Source organism: Hoplias malabaricus, chromosome 6 (genome assembly GCF_029633855.1).
Source record: "Hoplias malabaricus isolate fHopMal1 chromosome 6, fHopMal1.hap1, whole genome shotgun sequence".
NCBI lineage: Eukaryota > Metazoa > Chordata > Actinopteri > Characiformes > Erythrinidae > Hoplias > Hoplias malabaricus.
Window position 1 is genome coordinate 4,649,883 of NC_089805.1, and position 14,547 is coordinate 4,664,429.

At 38.0% G+C, this 14,547-nt stretch overlaps 1 protein-coding gene across 1 annotated transcript; it reads right to left on the reverse strand.

Moving 5' to 3' along the window:
* Positions 1-580: 580 nt before the first annotated feature.
* On the reverse strand, positions 581-9,443 carry mif4gdb (MIF4G domain containing b). Its single transcript, XM_066674379.1, has 6 exons — positions 9,304-9,443; positions 6,292-6,419; positions 5,749-5,858; positions 2,899-3,054; positions 1,928-2,020; positions 581-1,213 (listed from the first exon to the last, which is right to left on the reverse strand). The coding sequence occupies exons 2-6, from the start codon at positions 6,371-6,373 to the stop codon at positions 986-988; spliced, it is 669 nt and encodes a 222-aa protein (XP_066530476.1). The 5' UTR covers positions 6,374-6,419; positions 9,304-9,443; the 3' UTR covers positions 581-985.
* Positions 9,444-14,547: the final 5,104 nt, after the last annotated feature.

Consider the following 14,547-nt stretch of genomic DNA (forward strand, 5'->3'; position numbering starts at 1 on the left):
ATCAGAAGTGCCATCAAGTGCTGTCATTAGTGGGCCATGACAAACTAGGTGGATAACAATGCATGTCAAAAAAATCAGGTGACATTGCACACTTTTTACACAGCATCTAAGGCTGGACAATAATTCAATATCAATATATAATCGCAATATCAAATTTTTCAATAACTATGATTTGCAAACACATTTTCAATAAACATTATTTAGAGCATCTGTCACTGACTAATGGTCATTACAGGGCGCTGTCGTCAGTTCAATGCACTCAATTTAGAATTTAGTACAAAAATATTAACATTGAAAAAGCCAATGAGGTTTATGTTTGATTGTGATGTCAAGTGTCTTGTTTGCTCTTGGAAGATTTTCGGTTGATTTTATACTGTTCATATTGATGTTGGAATTATATCGTATCGAACAAAATTAGAAAACATATTGTGATATAAATTTTGTCCGTATCGTCCAGCCCTAACAGCATCTTTACAAAATTATAGTGGAAGTCCTAGATTGGCTTTCTCTTTATCAACATTTCACTGTCCCAACATTTTCAACTGAGGTTCGTATACTTTTAAATTCTGAAAAATGAATATCACAACATAAAAAATGTTTAATAAACGTTAATAAAATTAATGCTTTAAAATCTAATCGGCTGATCCATGTTTAAAGTCGTTGTAAAATAAAGTATGTAAACACATGACCATATACATCTAAATTTTAGTGAATTCTTCATTCACCGTTGTGCTGTTCATGGAGAATTGTGGATCTGCATGTTGCTTGGCAAAACTCAAATCACGAAACTAAAGTCACTGTAAATCATGACCTACTGTGGCTTCTTGCTTAATCATGGCAACCTAGGTTTAGATGCTTTCTGTAGAAAAAACTTGTCACATACAAAATTCATTTTAAAGAAAAATTACTAAGAACAGCTGCTGGAAAAAACAGCACCGACTGACCCAATATCGACTTCAGTCAAGCTTCCTTCTCATTCCTACCCTCAGTCAGTCACCTCACTGTAGTAGTATTTCTGCGCTGTTTGACTGAGTGTCCAGCCGCCAGCGCGGAACTCCAGGATTTCCAGCAGGAGCAGACGTCCCAGAGAGCTGAGGCCGTCCTGCAGGAGGAAACCGTCCCTCAGCAGGCAGAAGAGCTCGTCCATCCGCTGCACGTTCATCTTCTCCAACTGCTCGCCGATACGGTGAAGCTGCAGCACCAAACAATCCACCTTGTGGAAGACAAACACAGGGACAATTCAGTCAGAGCTCACTGAAGTATAATCACCTCATTCCAAATTGTAAGTGCCATTTTTTCCGAAGGAGCTTTACAGAATTCCTGAGATGACAAGCTCTGGTCAACACCTGAGCAAGTCAATAACAATAAGAGCAGTATGAATCAAAGATGGTGGAGTGACAACATACATTTGTTAAAGCAACACTAGGTTGGATGTTTACCTTAAAATGATATTGTGACGCACTGATCACTGACCTGCTATAGGCAGAGTAGAGCCTCTATTGCGAAAGCTCTGGACTCAATACTGCAGAAACTACACTATGGAACTTTTGAAGGCAGGCAGGAAACCACCCCCTCAATTTCAAGACAGTGCTGTACATGTGAATTACACATTAAAAATGGCACCTAATCTTACCTAGTGTTTTAATATAGAATAATAAAAAAATTGTGGAAGTGGATAAAATTGCCAGCGGAAATCTCTGACTACTATTAGAAGCATATTAAACTGAAAATGCAGTAGGTCACACATTCTGACAGGGGTTACTATAGTAAAGATGTAACAAACCTATACCACACTAATCAGCACTGTCAAAGTTACTCAGATATGACACCAAACAGACTGAGGTAATGAAAATCTTGTACTAAAGAGGTTAATAATCAATCAAAGGATGACAAATGAAACTGAGGCCTTGGGGAAAATTGAGCTCACCTCCTCTTCATTTTTGAGCGCATCAGGCTGGGCGAGTCTGAATAAGCAGTCATACACTGGGTGCACAAGTGCCATCATGGGCATGTTATTCACCTGAAACAAAACCATTGACAAAATCATTGACAAATTTAACTTTTTAATCATCTTCCAAAATGGCCAATAAGTTCTCAAAGTTTGACACCAGTGTTAAACTGTTCACAGGTGGGTTATGCTCCATAGAAAGCACCGACGAATAGAACATGACCATGAGCTTAAGGTTGCCATGTTCAATTGCAAGTGTAGGCAGGTAACTGTGCTCCATGGAATTCCTTTTAGATGAACTGGAGTGGCATTTTTGATTCAGAACTAATCTCCCAGTGTTATTGTTTGACACCACTATGCTCTCATGGCTGATGCAATAAAATTTTCACAACAATGTGTCCCAAAGTATAAAGTAAAAACTTCCCAGAAGTAGAGAGAGAGAAAGAAAGAGAGGAGATAGAGAAAGAGAGAAAGAAAGGAGAAAGAGAGAGAAAGAAAGAAAGAGAGGAGAGAAAGAAAGAGGAAAGAGAGCGAGAGAGAGAAAGGAGAAAGAAAGAAAGAAAGAAAGAAAAAGAAAAAAAGAAAGAGAGAGAGAGAAAGAGTGAGAGAAAGAGAAGGAAAGAAGAGAGAGAGAGAGAAAGAAAGAGACAGACAGAAAGAGAGAGAGAGAGAGAGAGAGAGAGAGAGAGAACCTATAGATCCTATTAATTTAATAAGAAATGCTGAGGGGGCGGGAAGTTCAACTTGTATTTGGAATTTGGACTGTGATAACCATATTCAACAATTGCTGTCAGTGACCATCACTACTACAGATTGCTATTGATTGCTATATCAGTACTACAGATGTACTGCCTGTAGCAATACATCAAATCAAAATCAAATTTATTTATATAGCGCCTTTTACAACTGACGTTGTCACAAAGCAGCTTCACATAGTGAAGGTACATCACCTTGAGGTAGTCGAATATGTTGCAGATGAAGGACACGAAACACACCCATTCCTGAGTCGATTTCTTCCTGGTCTCCTCGCGGGCCTTGAACTCCTGCTGGAGCCGGTTCAGGAGGTTTCGCCGGAATACATTGCCGTTAGTCTGCTTGGCTTCTGCCTGAGGAAAAACGGTCATTATAACTTATTAAATTAAGAGTTAATACATTTATATGCTTCAATTTACATTTTATATATTTGTAAAGTCACACTCTCGAATTTAAAATGTATTTATAAAGTGTTGTTTGTGGATCAAGTCACTCGCATGTTTTCCATGAGGTGATTTTGTTCATTACCTCTCGTGGGTTTTTGGATTTTGAGAATTACCTTTCGCGTTTCTCCCAATCCACACACAAATGCAGCCGTAAATCCACAAATGTGGCTAGCAAGCGAACAAGCCACCGCTAGGGGCCTCTGTTGTTTTTCCCCAATGTTTCAGCACTGACTTGTTGCTCTCAGGTAGGCGGGACTATGACTTCATTGGCTGCCGTAGTAAACAATGGACAGTAAATTCTGGGTGCTGATTGGCTAAATAAAAGTGACGACCAATGAGAAGAGCATATTCTGTTTAGGATCTGTGGAGTATCTGCCCCTTCCTGGCTGCTGTCTGTTTTAAACAAATCATCCGCTTTAACAGTGTAGCTTCAAAATACGGAACAAAACTCTGCCCATAACGATTATATAAGGAACACAGTTTTAGTGTCCAAATACGGAATGATTTAAAAAGTATTTCATTTGACAACCCTTGTTAGAGATAGTCTGGTGGACATTAACATATACAATTGTGGAACCATAAAACTTAAAAAGCGTTTAAATTAATTTAAATTAAATTCAGCAATTTATTCGTCGACTTTTTGTTCAAAACATCCAGTTCTACATTAAATGTTGCGCTCCATTTAAGGTGGCCCCACAGCTCCTTAAAAAAAACACACATAGGTTTAGCCGTTGTATGCTAAACCTATGTGTACTTTTAGGTCCTTTACACCTTTATTTGCTACACATGGGAAAACATGGGAATTTCTTTTTTAATTCATCCGAGAACTTACATTTACGTTTCGGCATAGCTGCTCGAGATGAGGGTGGGTATATGAGCTTTTCCTGACGTAAACAACGACTACTGACGTGCAGACTGACCAATTAAATGTGTACAGAGAAGGTTATCGACCAATAACGATAGCTCTACAGTCAGACCGTCCAATCAGAAGATTTTAGGCTACTCCACCACGCCCCCTTCTCACTCAAGCGAACCAATCGGAGTAGGGGAGGGCGGGACTAGTTTGTGAACGAAACGTGTCTCGAAATTCTACATAAGCTCTAGAAAAACAAAGTCCCGGACGTTTGTGAAATTCCGCCCGGACATTTTTTTAAGTCTAAAAAACAGGACATGTCCAGGTAAAACGTCTGGTCACCCTATTTTAAATTCGAGACTGTGACTTCACAAATATATGCAATGAAGCTTTAAACACAAAAGTATGATATATGTATGAAAACCAAAACCATGTATTCATGAATTTGACTGCATTTGTACAAACTGCAGACCGTGAGACCAAGACTGGGATATATTTGTGAATAGTAAAATATATTTGTGATTTTAATTGGTGGATTAACATTTATACATTTGTCAAGTATTTTGAGACTAATCATCAGCAAAATAAAAATGAGCCCAGCTGTCAAACACACATCACCATCCAATAGACAAATATTTAAGTGTCTATTCTATATGCACACAAAAAATATAGTGTCATTTTGTTATATACAAATATACTAAATACAGACATTCAAGTAGAAGGACGGATAAAATGTACATCTTACATAGTTAAGTTAAAAAAAAATAATAATAAATAAAAAAAAAATTCTGCTCTTCATGTTTGTATAGAGTTGAAAAGTGAATCTCCACTTTTTTTTTATTAGGCACCTCTGACATATAGCACCATAGACATTTAGAACATTCCTTATATAAAGAGCTTTAAACAAACTCAGCTGGACCAACACTATTGAACTGTATGTCCCACAATGCACCGTAAAGGGTTTCAATAATTTCCTTTCACCCCATTTGAGTTCTAATTTATCTGTAGTGTTTTTGTGTACAAAAGTAGACATTTTTTAAAAATAATTGCACATAAAGCGTTGCTATTTTGTCATTCTTGTTTCTAGTGCATATGTTTCTGGTGCTAGACCACGCAGTTTAAAGGCTAAGCACCACTTGAACAATCAAGCCACTCTCCATGACTTTGCTTACATTTTAACGATTTATTTATGCAGACATTGAATGAATATTTCACATTATTTTAAGTACTGACATATATAAGTATATAGAAAATAGCAGCTTAATTTGCTTTAAAACTGATAATTTTATTAAATTGACGGAAAAACCCGAGCTCGCTGCAGAAATTCTTGAACGCATCCGTGACGTCACTGGTGGACAACAGCTGAACAACGCCGCGGTAAAACACCGTTATGACTGACTGTTATGACAGTATCTAGCTAGCTAAATTTATTTATTTATTTGTTCGACACATTCATATAGCTGGTGCTTAGCCTTTAAATCTTCCTGGTAATATCGCTATCTCTGATTGGTTGACCTTGCTTTAAGCACTATGGGTAATGCATTTCTTTATGAACAATGTGTGTTTAAAACTAATCTTTTGAAAACAAAGTTGAAATCAGACAGACTCATGGCTTTACCCATTGTATATCATCACCTCACTATCTGCTGATGATCATCAAACAGAACACTCTCTGTAGAGCTTGAGATGCTTTTGGAAAAACTGGTCTCTGTTTAGTACGGTGTCTCTTGTCTAATGAAGTTATTTACCTGCACGATAGTGAAGCAGATGCGCCCAGCTTCTTTGCTGAACACTTGATCCTTAAGAGACTGATCCACAATGACATCAGACACCTTCTCCAAGTCCACAGAACCTGGTTCTGATAGAGAAACACATCAATTAGCAAACATTTGGAAAGCAGACCCATCATTCAAAGTCATGCTAGCATATGTGGGTGTCTGTTAGCAGATATAACACATCTGGCCAATTAGTGTTCTCCTTCAAGCTTGTCTCTCTAGGAGGAAGCAAGTCCTTTCCCTGATTGATAGCATGATGTGATTGGGGGAGTCTTAGCTAGATAATGGTTTTATAGAAATAGAAATATATAGAAATAAACAAAGCAAACAAACAGCTTCAGAAAACTCACCCGAGACACCCTCAGAAACATCTGAATGCAACAATCATGTTTACTATCAATAGGATTCAAGTACAGTAACCAATGCTATAATAATTAATGAGAAGTTATGACACGAAGCATTAAAACATTGTTAACTGTTAGCTACATCACTGTATTATCAGTGATATGCACTAACCTTTAAGGGCAGTTTTGAGCAATTTCTGAGTCTCTATGTCAAAAGACTGGATCCTGTATTCTTCTTTCGATGAATCCTCCATTCTCTTCAGGACGCAGGGTGCTCTTTTGGGAACCAGGATGCTTGCACTGCAACATCATACAAGAAACCTTTAGCATAATAAAAAAGAGGAATTCCACCTATTTCTCAAAATGTCTGCATAAATAAATGGTTAAAATGTAAGCAAAATCATGGAGAGTGGCTTGATTGTTCAAGTGGTGCTAGGAAGCAGAGTTATAAAGATTACAAATGAAATGGCTCTGAACATTCTGATTGCAACCTTATGATAGTTTTGAATTTTGTTTTTAATAAATAAATAAAAATGTTGGCAAAAATAGTACAAAGATAAAACAATTTTTAACATAAATATTCACATATTTAAAATAAATAAATGAAATAATCACGTATAAAGACATGTATATTCACTGGCACTTGTGGACAGAAAATAAAATGTTTATGTATGTGTTAAAAATGTAACTCAATACAATCAATCAGCTCCCATCAAGCCACTGAATATCTGCAGAAATGTTATCCTCCATGTTGAGTTTACAGCTGGGTTCTAATGTTCTATTGATCTGTATCTACAGTACTGAGTATTTCCAAATGCAGCACTTACCAGACAGACATTATGACGTATTATGACATATAGGTACTGTTGTAGTCAGTCTACAGGCCTGATGATTGGAGCTATTAGGCAATAGTCAAAAACATACTCCAACTACAGGGTTTGACTGCAGCAAAGCACAGCAAGTCCAAAATGTGTCACAGACTGTGTCTCACTATTGAAAGCCTGTATCTGCTGTTTGTGTGGAAGGGATAAGCGGGATTAGGTGAGCGGTACAGGCTGTTCAGTCCCTTTCAACAGACTCACAGGCCTCAGAGAAACGGGAGGTGATCAGCAGCTGACCAAGTTAGCCTCCGACAGATTCAGTTTTTTAACAATACACTTAAACGTTTGTTTTATAGAAATTATATAGGATAATTACTGTAATAAAATATAAAATATTATTTACTATAATAAAATTATATAGTAAATAGATCCTACATGTAAAATAGCTACATGTAAAATTAAAGATGACAAAAAAAACATCAGCTACACATTTTAAAAAGCTTAAAAAAAAACATAGTTCCATTTGATGGAAAAAAGTACACCAATCAGCCATAACAGTAAAATTAACTTCTTGTTTCTATACGGGCGGCAAGGTGGGCAGCAGGTAGTGTCGCAGTCACACAGCTCCAGGGACCTGGAGGTTGTGGGTTCGATTCCCACTCCGGGTGACTGTCTGTGAGGAGTGTGGTGTGTTCTCCCTGTGTCTGCGTGGGTTTCCTCTGGGTGACTGTCTGTGAGGAGTGTGGTGTGTTCTCCCTGTGTCAGTGTGGGTTTCCTCCGGGTGACTGTCTGTGAGGAGTGTGGTGTGTTCTCCCTGTGTCTGCGTGGGTTTCCTCTGGGTGACTGTCTGTGAGGAGTTTGGTGTGTTCTCCCTGTGTCTGCGTGGGTTTCCTTCGGGTGCTCTGGTGTTTCTGGTTTTCTGGCGACTCAAGTGTCCATAGGTGTGAGTGTGTGTGTGTTAGTGTGTGTTGCCCTGTGAAGGACTGACGCCACCTCCAGGGTGTATTCCCGCCTTGCACCCAATGATTCCAGGTAGGCTTTGGACCCACCGTGACCCTGAACTGGATAAGCGCTTACAGATAATGAATAGATGAATGTTTCTATATTCATTGTCCATATTATCAGCTCCACTGACCGACCAAACAGGTGCACTGCATGGTTGCAAAATTCAATGTTGGTCCACCTTGTAGATGTAAAGTCAGAGACAGGAGCTTATCTCATGCGTTGATCATCCTCTAGTCCTTCAGCACTGAACACTGTTAGTTGAATATTTTTAGTTGGTGGACTATTTTCAGTCAAGCAGTGACACAGCAAGGTTGAAAAACTCCAGGGGCACTTCTGTGTCTGATCCACTCTTACCAGCACAACACACAATAACACACCACCATCCTGTCAGTGTCACTGTAGTGCTGAGAATGATCCACCACTCTAATCACACCTACTCTGTGGTTTCCTTCTAGGCTCCTGACCCGTAAAAAAACAAAATGCTTCTATATGGTTATTGGAGCTGATAATATGGACAGGGATTGTAGAAACTAGAATGTCATTTTAATAACACTGCTGATCCATGTAAGTTATGATGGGCAATTTATTACCTGCAATTCATGCAAAACTTAAAAAGTTGTCTGAATATCTGCATATATGTATTTCAATGTTTCCTCTTCTCCAAATACACCCATGATTATTGTGTTCAATGAGATCCATTTTAATTAATCAATAAAAAGCACTTTTCAAGAGGCTAGACTTAATTTGTCTGTTAAACCTTAGGTAGGTTTTGAAGTGTCCTTGAAAACATTGTAGTCTTTGGGAAGGCTTTTTACATTCAGTACTGGAACATTATCTGTGTCAGCAATGAGAGAATGTGTGTTCGGATCACAAACACCACTGCAGCTCATTCCAAAGTTACTGGATGGTGCTCCCTCCAGAGAATTCATATCTATGCATTCATACAGTTCCACTGCTCCACACTTTATCCATAACCTTATCGTGTGCTGCTGTCCTGTTTTCTTGCTTCTACAGCGATACAAGCTTTGTTTTCACACTTTAAACACTGGTGCACCTCAAAGTGGGTGAATTCTCTGGTTCTACAAACTTTTGGAAACATTGTGTACATCTCCTGCAGCTTTCCATTTGTAGGTTACATTCACTACAGCTTTTCCAGTCTACGCCCAAGAAGACAATTAGAGAAGTTGCAGCAACAGAGCCAAAATACAGCCATGTCCAAGGTGTTATACAAAGAAATACAGGGTTTTTTTATTCTCGCGTTGATTTATTTTCTGTCTTTAGCGCCCAAAGACAACCGAGGGTTTTAATTGTTTTTATGAAATACAATGAATACAATACTGAATGAAATACAAACTTACTGAAGTGAGGAGAAATTATGAGAATTCAGGAACACGGAGCTTCATCTCCGTTTCAACTCCACTCCAGAGTTTCTCCTGTTTTCTAGGAATAGTGTTAGCAATCCTACGGTGGCCCAAACAGAAAAACATTTTAGGTACGTCCTAAATCGGCTACTATCGGTCACTACGCACTTATTTTTAAGTACACTTTTCTCATTACGTACTTGTTACTCCATTCAAATGTGGGACATTTTTCGAAAACTAAAAACTTTAAAACGAGAAACCATGGGAAATGGCTGTCGACAGAAACATTGGAATTGTGCAAATAAAGTTTTTTTTTTTTTAAGATTTTCACTCGCTATAGTACAGTTCAGACCCTGCATTGTGATTGGCTGAGAGAAGTTCTAGGAGGGCTGGTATTGGACAAGCCGGCTCTTTCGGCTCCTAAATGGCTCTTTGTTTTACCACTTATTTCCACTGGTATAGAACAATATTACCTACATTTTACATGACTATATGGACAAAATATTACCGTTCAATATTAAAAATAATAAATAGTGTTGCAGTGGCCAACTGTTTTTATGGCTGTCTTGTAATAACTCACTGATTGCACTCGCATATTCAATTGTATAAATAACTGGATTTTTATTTAAACACATTAATAAACAATCACTTGTAAACTCTGAAATATAGCCAATGGAACCCAAAAGGTAGGTATTACAAAATAGCTTATTAAATTAAATCATCCATTTCTGGGTAATAAAATAAACAAATACTCTGCAAAGTGCAAACAGCAGCATTCAACGGTAGTGATTAAAACAACCACAACTGTCAACAAACATTTAACTGATTTAACATTTTCTTCAACTATTTTTGGAAGGCAGATTGGCATTCAGGAAAACCAAGTGTCTCAGCTTGGAAGAGTTGATCAGGTTTCTACTCTCTGTTATGCCACCAACCCCTCCCCTCCCCTCCCTGCTTGGTGGTATAACCCTTTGCTGATTGGTACCTTTGATTGTTGTTCTCTGATTGGTTGAATGACAAGTATTAGGAAAACATGGCTTGGTTTTAGACGGGAACAGGTGTTGTGGCCGTTTCAGTTCCCCGTCCAGTTCATGTTCCTTGAGTCTGCGAGAACGCCCATTCAAGAAATCACCCTGCGCGCGACCGAGGGCTACATCTACGGAAGCCGAAACACAACAAAAAGTACTAAAGGGAGAGGACTTTTCTTAATAATATTTTGTCTAATATAATTAAAAAAGCTAACGGAATGATTTGTGTGTTTTATTAAGTACAATAAAGACATATTATGGAGACAGTGAAATACGATTTTAATATTTTTAAAATGTTAATTGAGTGAATGAAACATTTATGCACGACTATGTAATAGGCATTTACTCAGGGATTATTATCATTAAAATAAAATAAAACAAACAAACAAAAAGGAGGCTGGATTTTAGTCAGGTGAAATAGTCTGTCCAGATCTGTTCCCCTGTCATAATCACCTTAAAGTAGTCTTCTGTGATCTAGTACTGATGTGTGTGAGACATTTAGTCATTATTAATTAATAATACACTGTTATTAATGTAAGTGAATATAAAAACACAGATTTCTGTAGGGGGAACACTTTTAAATAGTAAACACGACATGTATATAATGTTACTGTGTAAATACATTTATATTATTTCAGAGCCTTTATGAGAAAAAAGGGGATAGGTGTGTCAAGGTGGACTTGTGAAACAGTCCTCCACCCACTCCAGCAAGATGGCACATCTTGTGGTGTTTTTGCACTGAAGGTATTTCTGGTATTTCCTGCTAATGTACCAAAGTATTTCACTGTCTCCATAAAATTTCGTTTTTGTACTTAATAAAACACACAAATCATTCCGTTAGCTTTTTTAATTATATTAGACAAAATATTATTAAGAAAAGTCTGCATAAATCTTTTTTTTTTTTTCAAAGCGGATTGTGTTTTCCGTTATTTAGTACTTTTTGTTTGTTTTTCGGGGCGGCAGGTAGTGTCGCCGTCACACAGCTCCAGGGGCCTGGAGGTTGTGGGTTCGATTCCCGCTCCGGGTGACTGTCTGTGAGGAGTTGGTGTGGCCGCGTGGGTTTCCTCCAGGTGCTCCGGTTTCCTCCCACAGTCCAAAAACACACGTTGGTAGGTGGATTGGCGACTCAAAAGTGTCCATATGTGTGAGTGTATGTGTGTGTGTTGCCCTGTGAAGGACTGGCGCCCCCTCCAGGGTGTATTCCCGCCTTGCGCCCAATGATTCCAGGTAGGCTCTGGACCCACCGCGACCCTGAATTGGATAAGGGTTACAGATAATGAATGAATGAATGTTTGTTTTTCGGCTTCCGTAGATGTAGCACTGGGTTGGGCGCAGGGTGATTTCTTGAATGCGCGTTCCCGTAGACTCTAGAAACATGAACTGGACGGGGAACTGAAACGGCCACCACACCGGCACTCCTAGAGCTTCTCTCAGCCAATCACAATGCAGGGTCGGAACTATACTATGGCAGGTGAAAATCTTTAAAAAAGCTTTATTTGCACAATTCCAATGTTTCTGTCGACATCCATTTCCCGTTGTTTCTCATTTTAAGGTTTTTAGTCTTCAGAAAAATGACAACAAATTTCCCCCATTTGAACGGAGTAACAAGTACGTAATGAGAAAGTGTACTTAAAAATAAGTGCGTAGTGATCGATAGTAGCCGATTTAGGACGCGCCCAAAATGTTTTACTGTTTGGGCCACCGTAGGATTGCTAATGCTACTCCTAGAAAAGAGGAGGAACACTGGAGCGGAGATGAACACACATCCGGGACACCAAGAGTGAGCAATCGATTCATTTGGATTTTCTTTTCTCCTTAAATGGTGCAGTAGTTGCATTCTGTCGCCGCTAGATGGCGACATACGAACACAACTTCCATACCGTGGAAAAACAACACGTTTAGCTTCCTTCCGCGGATATTATCTCTTTATTTTCAAAGTGTCTCAAAAATCTGAAAGTCTCACTGAAGACACAATATAACAGACTATTGATATCCTGAAGATGAAGAAATTTTACTCTGGAAATGTTTTGTAATGGCCCTGTGGACATAGCGTGTGATGTGACAGAATGTGGAAACATGAACTGTGGGGATAGAGTCTGTGAAAATTAGACCACCCCTGAAAGCCTTTGTCTTTTTAAACATATTTAAACATATGTACATTTGACTTTTATTTTAACAGCACTGAGAGATGGAGCTTATATAAAATAAAACTGAAGAAATTACTTATAGACATTGGTTGTACAATGTAATTGTCTTTGGCAGAGAGGATTTGGCAAATTTTTCATGGGTGCAGCCCACACACTCAGCTCTACTGCTCCTCCCACAAATACATGTTCCTTAGAAATGTGGCCCCATTGAAAAGGGAAATTAACAGGCTTTTCAACGGTATAAGATTTATTGCCAAGAAGCATTGTAACAACAAAGAAATAACCTACCAAACACATTTCTATATAAATATGTTAAACAATATTTATAAACAAACACAACTTTATGATTTTAACTCTGTACTGTGGGATATTATATTTGTATTACACCTTCTGTAATATCAGTTTCAGATTCTTAATAATCTGACAATTAAAAAATAAAAATGCCATAGGACATTTACTCCACAGTTCATGTTTCCACATTCTGTCATATCACATGTTCACAGGGCCATTACAAAAAATCTCCACAGTAAAATTTCTTCATCTTCAGGATATCAATAGTCTGTTATAATGTGTCTTTAGTGAGCCTTTCAGATTTCTGAGACAATTTGAAAAAAAAAAAAGAGATAATATCCGCGGAAGGAAGCTAAACGTGTAGTTTTTCCACGGTATGGAAGTTGTGTTCGTATCGCCATCTAGCGACGACAGAATGCAACTACTGAAGCATTTAAGGAGAAAGAGACAATCCAAATAAATCGATTGCTCGTCCTTGGTGACCCGGATGTGAACTCTGAATCTTTTTCACTCGTATTTTGGGATCTGAATTTCGTCTACAGAATTTGAGCAACTTCGAAATATATTGTTTGAATATTTTTGAGCTTGAATATTTTTTTATCTGAATTTATTAACCTTGAATAATAACAGTGAAAACATGTCCGTGAAAATTCTATTCAAGATAAATTATAATCAGATGAATGATTTCAGTGCTACAAATTCAAAGGTGATATTTCAAAGTCTGACGATTCCATATTAAGCTCTGTGTTCCTGAATTCTCATTATTTCTCCTGACTTCAGTAAGTTTATTTTTTCATTCAGCTTAAATGAGTTACAAAAATATATAAAATAATAATACTACTAATAATAATAAAAAGAAACTGTTAAAACCCTTGGTTGTCTTTGGGCGCTAAAAACAGAAAATAAATCAACGCGAGAATAAAAAAAACCCTGTATTTCTTTGTATAACACCTTGGACATGGCTGTATTTTGGCTCTGTTGCTGCAACTTCTCTAATTGTCTTCTTGGGCGTAGACTGGAAAAGCTGTAGTGAATGTAACCTACAAATGGAAAGCTGCAGGAGATGTACACAATGTTTCCAAAAGTTTGTAGAACCAGAGAATTCACCCACTTTGAGGTGCACCAGTGTTTAAAGTGTGAAAGCAAAGCTTGTATCGCTGTAGAAGCAAGAAAACAGGACAGCAGCACACGATAAGGTTATGGATAAAGTGTGGAGCAGTGGAACTGTATGAATGCAGAGATATGAATTCTCTGGAGGGAGCACCATCCAGTAACTTTGGAATGAGCTGCAGTGGTGTTTGTGATCCGAACACACATTCTCTCATTGCTGACACAGATCATGTTCCAGTACTGAATGTAAAAAGCCTTCCCAAAGACTACAATGTTTTCAAGGACACTTCAAAACCGACCTAAGATTTAACAAATTAAGTCTAGCCTCTTGAAAAGTGCTTTTTATTGATTAATTAAAATGGATCTCATTGAACACAATAATCATGGGTGTATTTGGAGAAGAGGAAACATTGAAATACATATATGCAGATATTCAGACAACTTTTTAAGTTTTGCATGAATTGCAGGTAATAAATTGCCCATCATAACTTACATGGATCAGCAGTGTTATTAAAATGGCATTCTAGTTTCTACAATCCCTGTCCATATTATCAGCTCCACTAACCATATAGAAGCATTTTGTAGTTTAAAAATTACAGACTAGTGCAACTGTTACTCCTGTCAATATCACTGCAGTGCTGAGAATGATCCACCGCTCTAATCAC